The sequence below is a fragment of the Zingiber officinale genome, chromosome 3A (assembly GCF_018446385.1).
Source record: "Zingiber officinale cultivar Zhangliang chromosome 3A, Zo_v1.1, whole genome shotgun sequence".
NCBI classification, from domain to species: domain Eukaryota; kingdom Viridiplantae; phylum Streptophyta; class Magnoliopsida; order Zingiberales; family Zingiberaceae; genus Zingiber; species Zingiber officinale.
The window spans coordinates 153,136,832-153,153,000 of NC_055990.1; the positions used below are offsets into that span (position 1 = coordinate 153,136,832).

The 16,169-nt window shown below is 36.0% G+C and overlaps 1 protein-coding gene across 3 annotated transcripts; it reads right to left on the reverse strand.

The window, feature by feature from the left end:
- Positions 1-571: 571 nt before the first annotated feature.
- On the reverse strand, positions 572-5,648 carry LOC122052876 (protein BREAST CANCER SUSCEPTIBILITY 1 homolog). Of its 3 annotated transcripts, none has more exons than XM_042614612.1 (14): positions 5,306-5,648; positions 5,099-5,197; positions 4,932-4,936; positions 4,729-4,747; positions 4,537-4,644; positions 3,958-4,451; positions 3,119-3,292; positions 2,866-2,966; positions 2,438-2,624; positions 2,244-2,344; positions 2,022-2,139; positions 1,745-1,910; positions 1,271-1,389; positions 572-1,103 (listed from the first exon to the last, which is right to left on the reverse strand). In XM_042614612.1, the coding sequence occupies exons 5-14, from the start codon at positions 4,613-4,615 to the stop codon at positions 732-734; spliced, it is 1,911 nt and encodes a 636-aa protein (XP_042470546.1). In that variant the 5' UTR covers positions 4,616-4,644; positions 4,729-4,747; positions 4,932-4,936; positions 5,099-5,197; positions 5,306-5,648; the 3' UTR covers positions 572-731. The 3 variants fall into 3 exon arrangements, with proteins under 3 accessions (XP_042470546.1, XP_042470544.1, XP_042470545.1); XM_042614610.1 differs by having other exon boundaries at positions 4,729-4,802; positions 4,883-4,936; XM_042614611.1 differs by having other exon boundaries at positions 4,729-4,802; positions 4,883-4,936; positions 5,099-5,200.
- Between the last annotated feature and the right edge of the window lie 10,521 nt (positions 5,649-16,169).

Sequence of the window (16,169 nt, forward strand, 5' to 3'; positions counted from 1 at the left end):
GGCTCGGCTTCTACATGTCCCTTGAGCGTCGGTTTGATATTCCCTGTGCCCAAGATGATGGGTAGGTGCTCAACTCCCGATCGACGTATGACTCGCCTGACCGGCCAACACCGTCCACCCATTGATCATCTTGACTTTGACCTCCACGCGACAGCAAGGTGGGGCCCCGCCTAATCACCACATCACTAGGGAAGTACAATTCCAATGACTTGAATCCATAAAATCTACAAAAAATGGTAATAATTTTTCATTTTATTCTAAGATAGTTTTAAAAATAACAGGTTTAATAATGTTCTTTCATACAATTTCGTATGGAAATCACGAAGTAGAATGGTCAAGGTTCCTTGTGCTTTCTCCTCTGAATCGAACCATTCAACTGAATTAAACAAAATCTTTTCTGTTTATCAAATTTCAGAACCTGCAGTTAACATGTATGCTTTATCAGCAAGCAGTTTCCTTACAACAAAACCAAAAAATGTATCAGAAAGAAAAGCATCTGCCAAATATAATGAACCTTTCAGTAAGAGAAGTTGATTGCAAACCAATCACAAGTAAATTCATTTCCATCCAATTTACAAGAAGAAACTTTAGCATACAATCAAGCAAAATGAAGACCATCCAATTTTACATCCATTGCCAATTGGCTGAAAGCATAGCAAAAAGGAGCACTGCAACCCCACAATAACAAAAAAAGTTAAAATTCCACCGAAAGAGCAAAAGCATCAAAGTCACTAGTTTGCTTGATCAAGGCATATAACATCCAAAATTTTGACGTCCAAAGTAGCAATGGCATCCAAAACTCTATTATTACTTGCTGCCCGGGCACCAGTCTTCACAAACATGTCTATTACTTCTTCACATCTTTCATCTTTAATCTTCATAAAATCTCTCGGATTATAATCCTTCGGATAGTCTTCATTGTAAATGAAATACAGAAATGATTCAAATGAAGATGCACTTGGAGAAGGGTCCTTCAGCGTCAAAGAATCCACCTCCAACACCCTTCCACCACTAGCCACAACAAGTTCTCGAAGAGACTGTTCAGATGATTGATCGAAGTATTTGCTTATATAAAACTGCAGACCTGCAAATAAGTTTTTTGCCTGACACAGAAATGCCCAATATTTAGCATGCTATGCATAATATATGCTTTATAACAGATGTTAGCATGTTTAGCAACTACAAATTCTTGATCATGACCAAGCCGACTTTGAAGCAATGCAATAATTGAGTTAAACATCATTGAGAATACAGGATAGAAAGCACAAACCTTGTCGATTATACTATGTCTTCTTTTCTTGGGTCCATCTACAAAACCTTTTTCATCAAGCCTGACTTCAAATGGCTCTTCCTCGACCAGATGTCCTAACTCCAAGCTAACCTTAACCCCTGCATCAAATTTTTAATTTTTCCCCCTTTTTATGGATGAATAATAACTATGAAAACTCCAAGCTAACTAACCATCAACAGTTTTTGATCTTTTTTTTTATTGAACATGGAAGATGTAACCATATGGAGTTTTGGAAGTTAGAAACAAAGTATGGAAATTCTTCTACTCATTTAATGACTTCACAAGTGACAAGAAATCACAAAGGTACGAATGTTCTCTAAGTTAATAAACACACAAACATCTTTGATAATAGAAATTCACTTGCATGTTAAAAGCAGGGACAAATGGGAATTGCTCTGCGATTGAAATAAAGAACAAATTGATATAAAAAAACCTCTCTTTATTGGAACTTACACTTTGTTGTGAGAATCCATTTCCAACTCAAAACAGCCAATAGGAAATCATATGTTCTTCTGCAAGCACCACACTGACTAGTTGAAACAATGACGTGTGTTACCTCAGACGTCCATCTTTCAATCACCTTTCCACCAATCAAGCTAGCCAATTCAACAAGGAGGTTCTGTAAATTGATCCAGAGACATATACATCAAGTATGCTTCAATTTTTGTACTTCTTGGAATTTATGATCAAAGATTCAAAATGCATGACAATAGAATTTCTTCCTAATCACCTTTTCTGAAGCCATGAGATCAGAGCCCATGAATATCATTTCATTTGAAACATCCATTGCAGCAACACAATTATCATTTCGATCATCTTTTAGCTTCCCCAAAGGTTTAGAAGATTCTCTATCAAGGGAAGATACCATAAAAGATTAGAGACATGGAACACAATATAATTGATTAGTGTACACAACAAATTTATAAATGATACAAAGAGAAAGAGCACACACATCTGAATAGAGGGGAGATGTGTACCGTTGTTCTTCCCAGAATCATCATCACATGGTAATTTTCCCAAAGAGTGGGAAGGGCACAAAACATGAAAAGTTCTCTGTTATCATGCGACAATCATGCTGCTCAACCAAAAAGAAACCAACAAGATATGGGTGAAAATGAAGAAAAAGGAGCCATTGTAGAAGCTTACATAATCCCATCGACAATCTGGGATTTGAACTGCACAAGTGGCATGATAGCTCTTAAGACAGTTGTTATCATAACAACCAAGAGCAGCACCTTTCAACCCACATTTGCTGCATTTTAACTTCGATGCTCGCTTTAGTTCTAACTCAAAGTTTTTCACGATTTCTCCAGAAAAATACACTTGGGGAGCCCTAAGTACACAATCACCAAACAGAAAAAGGATCAATAAGGAAGAAGCATAAACCATCTAAGGTCCAGAACTCTAAATGATAAGAAGGAATTGTTAAAGGCACAAGAATAAACAATAGATATGGATTTAACTAGCGATGTAACAATCAGTGGAAAGAATGTGACAAGCAAGAAAATAAATCATCATACACAATTACTTTGAAATCCCATAATTCTGAAACATCTATCAAAGAAATAACTTACCATACAACGCACTTTTCATGAACATATATTCCATCAGGCTGGTTTGCTTCCTCCAATGCAGTGAGTTTTCCATCTTTGTAGCAATACATAGGTCCAGAAGCCTGCAAATGCCAATTTGTAAAAAAAATATTGTTGCAGAATATCCACTGCAAAAACAATTACTATCTCAAAGGATCAGAATAATAACACCATGAGTTAACTAAAATTTAAACTGAGTACAAAGGGGAAGGACAATATTTCACATATACATCACCTCCGTAATTCGAAACGAATGGCAAAATGCGTATTCATCACCAAACAAATGTCTACCACTATGATAATCTGGACTAGCATTATTCCAGGAATTTGCTTTCTTTCCCGTCTTTGCTTTCTTGAAATGCTTGAGTCGAGAAACACCATATTTCATTCGAGAAGAGGCTTTGAGATTCTATAATATAGAAGATTGTTTGTTCTCAGAATTTGTTGCTTAACAAGTTAGTAATATGTAGTAAGCTAATTCCATATGAAGTTGAATATCCAGCAATTCAAGTTAGTGCAAATCACTACCACAATGTATAGGTTCACATATCCTAACCTGGAAAAGGGAGAAGAAGAAAAAAATAGATCATGCCCTTTTCGCTGAAAAATCAGTAAGATGTAGTTCCAAAATTGGTTCATAAATCTTCTATCTTTTCATGAAAGAAGATACAATGTATTTATGAGAAGTGAACTTTGTTTGGCTCTTGTTATTTAATTTAGGTTACAGCACAATTTTATCAACTATCATTTAGAATATGCTATATTATGAATATTTTTAGAGAGACAACATAGTCAAGATACGCAAACACATGTTTGCAAAATCTAAAATCAAGATTCCACATACTACAAACTATGGTTAATAAGAAGTTTCCAAGTCATGTATTATGCATTTTGCACTTGCCCTCCTTACAAAGATTCAAATTTACCAGATGAGCAGGGAGGTTAGCATAAATCTACTATAAATGCACAGAAAAGCAAGTATCAATTTGATTGACTCTAAGACTATGCAACTAATAGAACCTCTGGAAGACAACCATGTTATTCATAAAGAGGTGCAAACAAACAGCAACTTACTTGTTCAGGATAACTATTATATTTGTGCAATTTAGAATCAGAATTTTCACCAAATGAAGGGAAATAACTGGACTCCTTCAGGTTCAAATGTTTTTTTAAGCCGGGCACTTCTTCAGAATTCGTGCTTCTATTTTGCATTTCTTCATAGTTTCCTTCATCAACTCTTCTTTTTGAAGTCCTGTAATTGGAAGATGGAAAACCATGTAAACCTGAATGGCTTGGCCTATCTTGTGCATTATGTACTCCTGATGGTTCATCTTCTGCAAGTGATTTTTTTTTTGAGAGGCATGAATGGCTTGGTTTATCTTGTGCATTATGTTCTCCTGGTGGTTCATCTCCTGCAAGTGAACCTTGTTTAGAGAGGCATAAATGGCTTGGTTTATCTTGTCCATTATGTACTTCTGATGGTTCATCTCCTTCAAGTGAAACTTTTTTGGAGAGGCATGAATGACTTGATTTATCTTGTACATTATGTACTCCTTGTGATTTATCACCTGCAAGTGAAATATTTATTAGTGTGTTGCAGCTACAGACATCACAAACTAAGACGCTTCATCCTAAGTTGAGAATTTTGCATACCAGGCACATTTTTAGGTGATGGTCTCTGTTGAATAATGCTGCCAATAGCAGCATCCATCTCTTGAAAAAGGCTCACCATCCTTTCTACGTAAAGAGCATCCCTAGTGTCTGCAAATATTCACAAGGCACACACATGAAATGATTTATAACTTCAGAGCTGTGTAAAAGTTGCCAATTGTAACAAATTCATACCTTCGTATCGAAAAGGGTTCTGACAAGAAAGGCAAACAGAACATTGACGGGTTAAAGGAGTGATAATACAGTCGCTGAATAAGCTCAGAGCATGACTCTGAATTAGTATTATCTATCATCGGATTTGGATTAACACACAAATGAACACACATACCTGCAAACTATGTGATTACACGGTAATAATTTTGGTTTTTTAAACAAACCTTTGCTGCAAGAAAATAAACAACAATAAGGCCTATTATTTCATTCTAAGTAAACTCTGCCAATAACAATATAATAAGAGAGAGAACTTTTATCTCAAATGAAAACGAAACTATTCTTATCACTGAAACTAGTGAATTGAAGCCTAAGAATGACTGAATAACATTACCATTTGAAGCATTTCAGTTCCTTCTCTAGCTTGATGAGATAGTTAAGAAATGGACTCCACATTTGGGATATCTCTTCCGGATCAATCATCTCCGTAACACTACTAAAAAAAGGAAAACATTAAAAGAGAAATCCACACGAGTCCTTCTTCCATTTTACATATACGTAGCCTCCATTGTAGAGTTGAAAGTAAACACAATAGAATTACCTCCTTAATCACGTGGCTTGCAGCTTACAAAAAGGTTGGTCTGTTGGTGCGTTGGCTGAAAACGTAGAGATATTATGACGAAGGGGGAGAAGATGAACAAAATAACAGTATAAGGTAATGCTATGCTTTCTTTTTTCTAATAAAAGAAGTAGCACTGAGGAAGAAATGCATAGACGTAAATATAAGAACAGAATTTAAGGCTTGCTGCTGCCAAGAATGTGTGTAGCTGCAACGAATGTGTGCGGCTGCGGCGGACGCCGGCGATGGGAAGCAGGGAAGTAGAGAAGCAGAGAGTGCGCCAGTGGGAAGTGAGAACGATGTGTCGAAATGGTTCGGAGTCCAAACCTTGAAGAGCCACGGATCTCTGCCTCCAATCGGTGACGTCAGCCAGCAGTGTGAGTCGTGTCCCCCGCACTCGCCGAGACAAACTTTTTTTTGAAAGATAATAATAATGTTAAAAAAATTAGCAAATATAAAAATAAAAAACTAGAGAAAAAAAATTAAATTAAAATTAAAATTAAAAAGCAAGGAAAATGTAGAAATAATAAAAAGTAGATTTATTTTTTAAAAAGGTTAATTTAGTAATTTTAAATTAAAATTAACCTTTTCAAAAAATTGAAGAAGTAGCCCCAAATGTAAAACGGCACAATTCCCTCCAACAAAAGCAAGCAAAAGATTCGGAAAGGATCTGTCGCATGATGACATTAATTAAGTTATTAAACAAAAATCAAATAAAAATTTATCGTTTATAAAGTTTTAAAAATGACCTTTGCCTTGCTGTAATATATTCACGTCAACTAGGGTATAAATTCGAGCTCGATCAAAGCTGACTTATTAGAAATTGAATCCAGTTTAAGTCTAATTATTTACTGAATCCAGCTTAAGCTTAATTATTACTGGTTCGATGACTTATCCAATCAAACAAATTAGTAATAATATATATTTTTATAGTATATAATATATAATATATTTATTTATTAAAAAAATTGAGCTCAATCCGAGCCCATAATTAATTATGGAGCTCGAATTCAACTAAATATAACTTATAGCCAAAAGATATGGTAGTTTTGAGTTGCACAGCCTTAGCCTTCCTCTCCATGCAGTCAGCCAAGGACCGTAGCTTAGTCTCTTGAGCTCGGGACAGGTCATAATCTGCACTGAGACGCGAAATCCGCCCCCTTCAATCTCGTTATTTCCGCGGTCTGTCATGAAAAGCACTTATAAACTAACCAGCATAGCCACACAAGAAATGAAAAGCAACAATACCTGACGCACTATCGTATTAATATGGCTTTGCACCAAGTCCGCCATTGAAACAGAGAAGAAGCACCGAGGAAGAAATGCAAAGACTTGATGAAGTAGAGAATTTAGGAGAGCGTGCGCGAGTGGTAACGAGTGGTAAATGAGAACGTGACGTCAAATCATTTCGGCGTCCAATCCTTATAAAGCCAATTGGAACGCTGACCGATGAACACGGCACAATTCCCTCGGCCAAAAGCATGCATGCAAAAGATTCGAAAAAGATCTGTCGCAAATAGGACGGTAAATGAACCAAGCGTTCGTGAACAAGCTTGATGTTCGACTTGATAAGAGTTTGTTTATGTTCGTTCAATATACATAAGATTAATTAAACAAACAAAGTTGAACAACTCGTTAAGCTAAACAAATAAGCTTGAACACATATGTGTTTAGCTCGTTAACGTTCGTGAACAACGTTCGTGAACAATGTTTGTGAACAACGTTCATGAACAATGTTCACGAACCATATTTATTACCAAGCTCAAACCAAGCTCAAGCCAAGCTCAAACCAAGCCCAAGCCAAGCTCAAGCCAAGCTTGAATTGAGAGCTTGATAACATCTAAACGAACCAAGCTCAAGCCAAGCTTCAAACAATCTCAAACTCATAAAAAATAAACCAAGTCAAGCTTGAACACTCATTTCAAAAGCTTGGTTCATTTTAAACTCGGCTTGGCTCGGCTCGATTATCTTATCAAACAAGCTTGAACACCCCAAAGCTCGACTTGGCTCGGCTCGTTTACAGCCCTAGTCGCAAACCGATACTTGGTGGTAGAATGGAGTAAATAAGAGCATTCACAGTGGTTAAAATTTACTGTAAATTCTTTCATTGTTATGTTTACATCACATCAAAAGTTAAAATTTTTATATCTTTTTCTATTATAAAAAAATTTTTCAACAATTTCTTCATGGATCCCATATTTTTCATTATATATATTTCACTATCTCTTTTTCATATTTACATTTTATATAATTAAATTTTAATAAAATTTAAATTCATAAATTACTAACATAAGATAACTTTCATAATTAAAAAAATTACATAAATATCACAATACATATATCATAATTAATAATTTTTTTTTATTGATTACAATTATAGCGTACCCAGATATACTCAACTAAGTCGGTTCGAAGTTGATGATGTAGCTGATTGTCACATAACTCGTAATTTCTACGGATATATGCTTGGAATTCTTGAGTGGAGCCTTGAAATATTTGTAATTGAGAATCTCTTTCATCATCCGACCAATTGACTACTGCATCTCCCTCATTCTCAATAATCATGTTGTACAAAATAATACAGGTATACATGTTGTCCTTCAAATTATCCTTGTACCAAAATCATCCTAGACCTTTTATCATTGCCCATCGTGATTGGAGCACCCCAAATGCCCTCTCGACATCCTTTCTCGCAACCTCCTGTCGTTCCTTAAATATTTTTCTTTTGGGATCCTGGGGGCATGGAAAGCTCTTGACGAAAGTAGCCCATTCTGGATAGATCCCATCGGTCAGATAGTATCCTTTTGTATATTTGTGTATTATTAATCGTAAAATTAACCTCGGGTGCATTCCCTTGTAAGACGTCGTTGAATAACGGTGATTCATTAAGTACATTGATATCATTGTGTGACCATGCAATTCCAAAAAAGGCATGCCATATCCACAAATCCGAAGATGCAATGACTTCGAGCACAATTGTTGGGACGCCATGATCTCCTCGAGTAAACTGACATTTCCAAGTGACGGGGCAATTTTTCCGTTGTCAATGCATACAATCAAGACTACCCAACATGCCAGGGAAACCATGTCTCTACTCATGCATTTCAAGCAAGTGTTGGATATCAGCAGCATTAGGTCTTCTTAAATATTGGGCCCCAAACACTTCAATTACACATCGACAAAAGTTGAATAAACATTGGATGACAGTTGTTTCAGCAATTCATAGATACTCATCATAATGATCAGCAGGGGCTCCATACGCCAATTGACGAATAGCCACTGTGCATTTCTGAAGTGGTGACAAACCTTTTTTCCCCGCTGCATCGACCTTCCATTGAAAATATTCGGAATGATTTTTCACGGCATCAACTATACGAAGGAATAACTCTTTTTTCATTCGAAATCGACGTCGAAATATGTCATCAGGATATACCGGATCATCAGAAAAGTAATCATTGAAAAGACGAGCATGTCCAACTTCACGATCCCGATTCAAATACCTTCTCCTCTGTGTTCTATCGGAAGAACTTTGAGATCTTTGACGTACCGTTTGTCGCTGCTCATATAGTTGGAGCATTTTTCGTTTATCTATATCCTCCGCATCTTCCGCCAATTCATTTCTCCAAATTCCTGGAGCATAGATCGATCTGGATTTTGAGTCATTTGAAATAAATCAAGATATTTTTGTGGTTGAAAAATATAGAGAATTGAGGAAAGAAATCGAAAGCAAAGATAACAAGGAAAGGAATGAAAAATATGAAATCGATCATGTATTTATAAAAAAAATAAATTTAAAAAATTTAATTATAACCGTTGAACAACGGCTAAAAATTAGCCGTTGCTCAACGACATACAACGATTGTTCTCATTGAAATGAGAAACAGACTTTAATTACCAGACTTTTTGATTTTTTTTAATTATTAAAAAAATAAAATAAAAAATGAAAAGACGAAGAAGCGGCTCCGCAGCGACAAAGCCGCTTCTTCATTTTAAGCAAAAAAATCTCCCTCTACTAAGGAAGGGAGGTTTTTCACCCAGTCCACATCACAGTGGGAGTTCGGAAAGAGCTCTCACTGTGGTTGCTCTAAAGCGATGCTTGGTCTTGGGAATAGCATAGGACTCTTCCAATTATCTTGAGCATGCCAGCGATCAACCCTTGGAATTGGCCCTGGCTAGGAGAAATCTGGAAGAGAGTTGATTTTCGCACCCCTTCTGACACATCCCCTTCCCAGCTTCACTCCGAAAATTACACTTATACCTTTTGTCATTTCTTTATTTTTTTTAGTTTTGTTTGTTTATTTAAAAAAAACAAACAAAATCAATAAAAAAATTGTTGGGGCCGGATAATTTTTTTTTTTGTTTTATTTTTTTTTATTGATTTTATTTTTTTTTTAAATAAAACTAATAAAAAAATGTTGGGGCCGGTAAAAATTTATTTTAGTTTTATTTATTTTTTTATTAGTTTTTTTTAAAACAAACAAAACTAATAAAAAATATATTGGGGGCGGCAAAAAAAATCGTATATTGGGGTGTGAAAATAAAAAAAATGTTTGTTTTTTTATTGTTAACAAAAAAAATAAAACCAATTAAAAAATAATATTGTTAACATAAAAAATGTATTTTAGTTTTGTTTATTTTTTTATTAGTTTTATTTTTTTTAACAAAAACAAACAAAATTAATAAAAAAAAAATATTGGGGCCGGTCAAAAAAAATTGTGTATTGGGAGTGCGAAAATAAAAAAATTATTTGCTTTTTTATTATTAACAAAAAAATTAATACCAATTAAAAAATAACAAATAATAAATAAAGTATAAAAGGGTATAAATATGAATATCATTAAATTTTTGATGGGGTGAATGCGTCAGAGGGGTGGGAGAAGCAAATTACATCTGGAAATGTCACATCGGTACTTGTTGTTCTCATGCAATTAATCTAGTAGAATTATTTACAGCAACTGATAAGGACAAGTGATTTCTTAAATAAAAGGACCCAAAAAAAAAGAGGGTTGATGTTCTAACTTTCGATCGAACACATCTCAACCTGATTCAATCGGTGCATTGGGTATCTCCAATGAGTTTTTTTTTAAACTCAGAATGAGTTTTTTTTTTTTTTAGAATTTTAATATGTCATATATGGTTAAAATTCTAAATGAGTTTTTCTATATAATTACAAGGTTTCATGCATATTATATCAGTTTTAATATAAATCTACTATTCTCTCCACGATTAAAAAAAATCTCCATACAATTTTTCATTTAATATCCCTATATAATTTTCATTTGGTGTTTTATTAATTATGATCTTTAATTTAATTTATTTATAATTAACAATTAATAAATTAATTAATTTATGATTTTTAATTTAATATAATTTATCTTTTTTATTTAATATTTAATTAATCTATATATCTAATTTAATTATAGTTATTTGTATATTTTTTTAACTTATCTCAAATATATTTATTTTTAAAAGAAAAAAATATTATTTTAATTATTATTGATTATTTATAAACTGAAACATTATAATTAACTCATCAAATAATTTATTTTTTTAATTATTTAGAAAAAGTCAATCATGTACATTAATTATTGGCTCCATCTTCAAAAGAAAAAAATAAATTTGAATTTTCAAACCTCATTTTGAATTAAAAACCTCACATACATAATCATAAAAACTTTTTTTAATGAGGTTTTTAAATTTTACAAACTTTTGATAAAACTTCCATTGAACATGCTCTTAATTCGTATGGGCGAATAAGAAACTTTTATAAACTTAAGTGGGAATTATACTGCCCTAAATTGGTCTCCCATCTTTTGTCATGAGCTAATAAAGTTTTATAAATTTAAGTTGAATTACGTGGTCTTAACCATTTTATGTTTGCATAAATAGCATAAAATGACGGATCCTACAAAGTATGAATGTGTTATAAGTAGAGCGCGTTTAGTTCAAGTTATCATATATAACCATGATTATGTGATTACTTGGTAATCACATAATCAAAATTATGGGAGAATAAAACATAATCTTAATCTTATTTGGTTCAACTAGGTAATGGTATAATCTAACTTGACATTTCTATATTACCTTTTGTTTAATTATATGATTAATTTTGTAGAATAAATTAAATTAAATTAATAATAATAATAATAATAATAATAATAATAATAATAAACTATATTACCCGTCTCAGTATTCTTCTTCCTTTTCCCGATCTCGTTTTTTTCCTCATCTTCCCATCTCACAATCTCGTCATGCCACCAATTCATGCCATGTTTCTCAATCGCCTTTTCCCGATCTCGTTTTCCCCTTTTTCCTCATCTTCCCATCTCACAATCTTGTCATGCCACCAATTCGATGCCACGTTTCTCAATCGCCTTGGTGTCACCGCCTTGCTTCGCTGGCAGGGTTCAATCCACCACCAGCCAAGCTACCTTCCCCTCCTCAGATCGTCGATTTCGTCCGGTCATTGTCCTCCCCGAGTCGCTGATCCTCTCGTGGGCAGATTTTTGGCCAAGAGGCGAGATCCGTGCCCTAGCTTCGATCTCCTATTGTCGTACCTCTGTGCATTGCATCTACGATCGTCGGGTCGTGCTTACTCTAGCCGATCTCTGCCCTAGTGTCGATCGTCGCCACTTGATTGTCAATGCCGCCTCCATGCTGAAGGCTAGATCTGTGACGCCGTCGATTGAGGGGGGAGATGTTGATCTCCTCCCGTGCCCCTAGCTTACATCGTTGGTGCCAGAGTTTCAAGAGTGAGCTAGACATTTGAATCCTCCTCTTTTCTGAGTTCCCCGAGCTGCAACGATGAGACTGCTGACTCCTTACTTTTGCCGCATTGCCAGTCTTTGTGGAAGTGGAGACGCGGCCAACCGATGCCAGATCTGGACCTTCGTCGGTTGTTCAGGGGAAAAAATAGTCGCGACCAGCCGAAGCCAGATTTGGACCCTCGCACCGCGCGTACCTGTGGACGAGATGGTTGAAGGCGGAGATGGTAAGGGCGCCAGCCTTGAGGAAAGCCGCATTCGATTTGAAAGGTAATTTTGGAAAAAAAATATTGATAACCCCGGAATCATAGAAAACCTAAGATTTCCAAGCTTTTGTGATTCCTGGTTCTATTCCCTAATTGCTGATGTGGCGGGAATGTTGCATCACCAGGAATCACCAAATACTTAAACCAAATAAGATTATCGTTGATAACCAACTAATGTTATCAGCGATAACCCCGAACCAAACACGCCTTAAGGTCTATGTTTAGAGCCCCTATTGTATTGGGGTCCACTAAATATATATATATATATATATATATATATATATATATATATATATATATATATATATTAATTTTAAAATATATGAATTTGGATATTAAATATTTAAAATTGTAACTAAAATAAATTTTAGTTAAGATTTATTTTCATCAGTAATTTTAATTGTTTACTATCCAAATTATATTCGGCTAATAATTTTTAATTTAACTAATAATTTTAATTTTTTACGGTTAAAGTTATATTTGGTTAATAATTTATTTTCCTTTTTTTTATTAAAATTGATTATTTTTTCTTTTTCTTATTAAAATCTACTTTATAATTCTCAATTTTTTACTTATAAAAATTTAATTTACTGTCTTAGGGTCTTATAATCTATTTAAAGGGCAGTTTCATATATTGCCAATGATGAAAAAGATGAGAGACCAATTTAGTTTCATTGACATAAATAATCATTGGCAATGTATGAAACTACCCTTTAAATATATTATAAGAATGAAATTGATGGGAGAAACGATATATTAACATCATTGGCAGTTTCACGGAGAAAATTTTTTACTCATGGGCAATTGCATAATTTTTGGTTCACTTAATTTTTACCGTCTAGGGTCTCAAGAATGATTGAGACGATCCTAATTATAAGAATGAAATTTCGGTGAGGTGCATAAATAGCAACCCCAATTCCTGAATATAAATAGAATATATTTCGTCTATCAATTTGAATGTAATTATAATCCGTAATTCTATGGTTGACTACACAAATAAACTAGGAATTGAAATACGTAATTGTAATAGAACAATCATCCTTAGTAAAAAAAAATTAGTTAAATATATAAGAAGAATTCTATGTTAGATATATGTGAATGGAGAAGTGATGGAAGAGAGAAGTAGCTCTATTGCAAATGACATCTTAGCTCTACATTGAGAATTTCAAGACAAATTGGTTAGTTTATATTGCTTTATATTTTTTTTTTTTTGAAGGTAAATTATATATCATCAAGAAAATAGCACAAACAAACATATGTCCAAAGATAGCCCATCGTTTATGATGAATTATCAGATCCGACCAAAACAATCATATTAGCATGCAGACCACATGCTGTCATCTGGCGATATCAGCTATACCATCCACCACTGTCCGCACATCATCGCCTAAGGAGGTAAACTCAACCTATCTAGTACTGCAAAGCCACCACAGTCGGTCACCCATGTCTACTAGATCATGCATCTCCAAGATTAGCAATCTTTCACAGATCGTCGAGTACTTTTAGTAGGTGGTTAGCTATCAATAGATTTATAGTGTCTTTACCATGAGTTATTTGCTACGGACTAGTTAGATCTTTCTGGTGGATCTATGTACCCTCTTGGATTTTTTGGCAAAGCTCCAATCATCAACATATTTGGTGTGTCCTTATCACGACCATTTACTGCGAACTAAATAGATCATTATAATAAATCTATTCATCATCCTCACACACACCTCCTCAATCAACATGGTGTACAGACTCACCTATATCCTCTCCTCCCTCAATATGGACTCCTCAAAACCAAAAACCAAAGTAGGGATCCGGCTATGTACCCTATCCGTGAGTAGCCTGACTATACACACCCCAAAAGTAACTCAAAATATAAGTCACTCACTCATTCGCAAACATATGTGGTCCCACCCCACCAAAAAACTACGTGTGCGACCCTCTCACTATGTCTAAGTATGAACTCCAAGCCACTGCCGCTCTCATGTATGCTCCATCCAGACAGCACTGCTCCAAGAAGACACCAGAGAAGCTAAGGCACCCTCCAAGGAAGGCTCCAAAAGAAAATCACAAAGAGGTGTGACCTCTCCCATGAATGCGCCAGACTCCCAACAAAACGATGCAGCACAAATCCAGAGAAGACCACCGGAGTCACCATAAACTCCAAAAGGAGAGGGTGTGGCACAGCACGAACTGGAAGCTAACTGGAAGCTCCAAGGTGATGCTCATTTTCCCTATACTACAGTAGCTCAAACCGAGCTACATCTGTGCCATTATTTTCCTTCAATGCTACAGTAGCTCATACCGAGCTACATCAGAGTTGATTTTTTTCCTAATGTTACAGTAGCTCAAATCGATTTTTTTTTCCATCACATTTATATTGTTTCACATGCTTCGATGAACGTTAGTATTTCATATCTCAATGAGAAATGATCATTAATCGATCATTAATGTTGTTTACAAATCTGAGCTCCTCAAAAAGGAGGTTGCGACCATAGGTAAAAGGTGACACATACGTAAAGCGAGAGCTCTCCACTTACATTCCCCCTCCTACTCTATCGTGCATCCTTGCTCGGTAGAATACCTGTAATAGTAGTCGGGTACCTTTCAGTTCACTATGACCACCAGTGCTTGGTAAGAATCATGATTAACCATTATATCTTGAGAAACAGACAACCCAAGAAAACCCCGAAGCACAGTGGGAGGTGGAGTGAATTTGTTTCAAGGAAAATGAGTTCATCGCAGGCCTCGGTTCGCTTAGCGGGCTCACCCGACCATTCGCTCTACTCTCGCTCGGCCGACCTCTCACCTGGTCGCTTCACTCAGTTGTACGCTCCCTTTGCGCTCTCGATTGTCCATTTGGGCAACTCTCGCTCGGCCGTCCTCTCACCCGGTTGCTTCGCTCAGCTGTTCACTCATTCGACCTCTTCGTTCATCCGATAGCACGCTCGCTCGACCGCTCACTAGTTTGGCCTCTTCGTTCGCTCGACTATATGCCTGTCCGGCAGCACACTCGCTCGACCTCTCTGCCTGGTCGACCTCCAACTCGCTCGGCTGCTTGCTCGCCAAGCTCGCTCGGTCGCTTACTCGCCAAGCGCGCTCGGCCGTCCTCTCACCCGGTTGCTTCGCTCAGCTGTTCACTCGTTCGACCTCTTCGTTCATCCGATAGCACGCTCGCTCGACCGCTCACTAGTTTGGCCTCTTCGTTCGCTCGACTATATGCCTGTCCGGCAGCACACTCGCTCGACCTCTCTGCCTGGTCGACCTCCAACTCGCTCGGCTGCTTGCTCGCCAAGCTCGCTCGGTCGCTTACTCGCCAAGCGCGCTCGACCTCTCTGCTCGACTGGTCGCTCGCTCATTCGCTTGGTCGCCCAGTAACTCGCTCGGCCTTGTCATTCGCTCGACCACTCATTCAGTCGGACTCTCAGTTTGATCTGCGACCCAGTCGTACTACCCGACCGACCTCTTGCTCTACTCGCTCAGCCACTCTACTGGTAGCACGTGGCAGAAACCAATCCCCGCTGGTAGCCTTAGATTATCAGCTCAAGTCATCTCAACAGATAAATTAGATTTAATTCAGTATAATTTAAATTTGATTAATTCTTCAAATCTCCGGTAGATTATTTTCCTACATTCTATAAATTCAATTCAAACATATTTAGGTCCCAAATAAGCCCTAAAATATGAAATAATAAATTTTTATCAAATAAAATATTATTTAGCAATTTTATTAGTGATGAATACAGTTTATTTCATATAACAAATGCTATTTCAAGTGGTTGGAATAGCTCAGTTGTTAGAGCATGTGAGTGAAATCGTCACCTTGAC

Bases quoted from the DNA above. Each gene is read 5' to 3' on its own strand.
- LOC122052876 (XM_042614610.1), bottom strand. From the start codon at position 5,187: ATGATTGATCCGGAAGAGATATCCCAAATGTGGAGTCCATTTCTTAAC. The intron at 4,937-5,098 runs GTAATGTTATTC...ATTTTCTTGCAG, and splicing joins GAACTGAAATGCTTCAAATG to CAAAGGTTTGTTTAAAAAAC. The intron at 1,390-1,744 runs GTAAGTTCCAAT...AATTTGATGCAG, and splicing joins ATGGATTCTCACAACAAAGT to GGGTTAAGGTTAGCTTGGAG.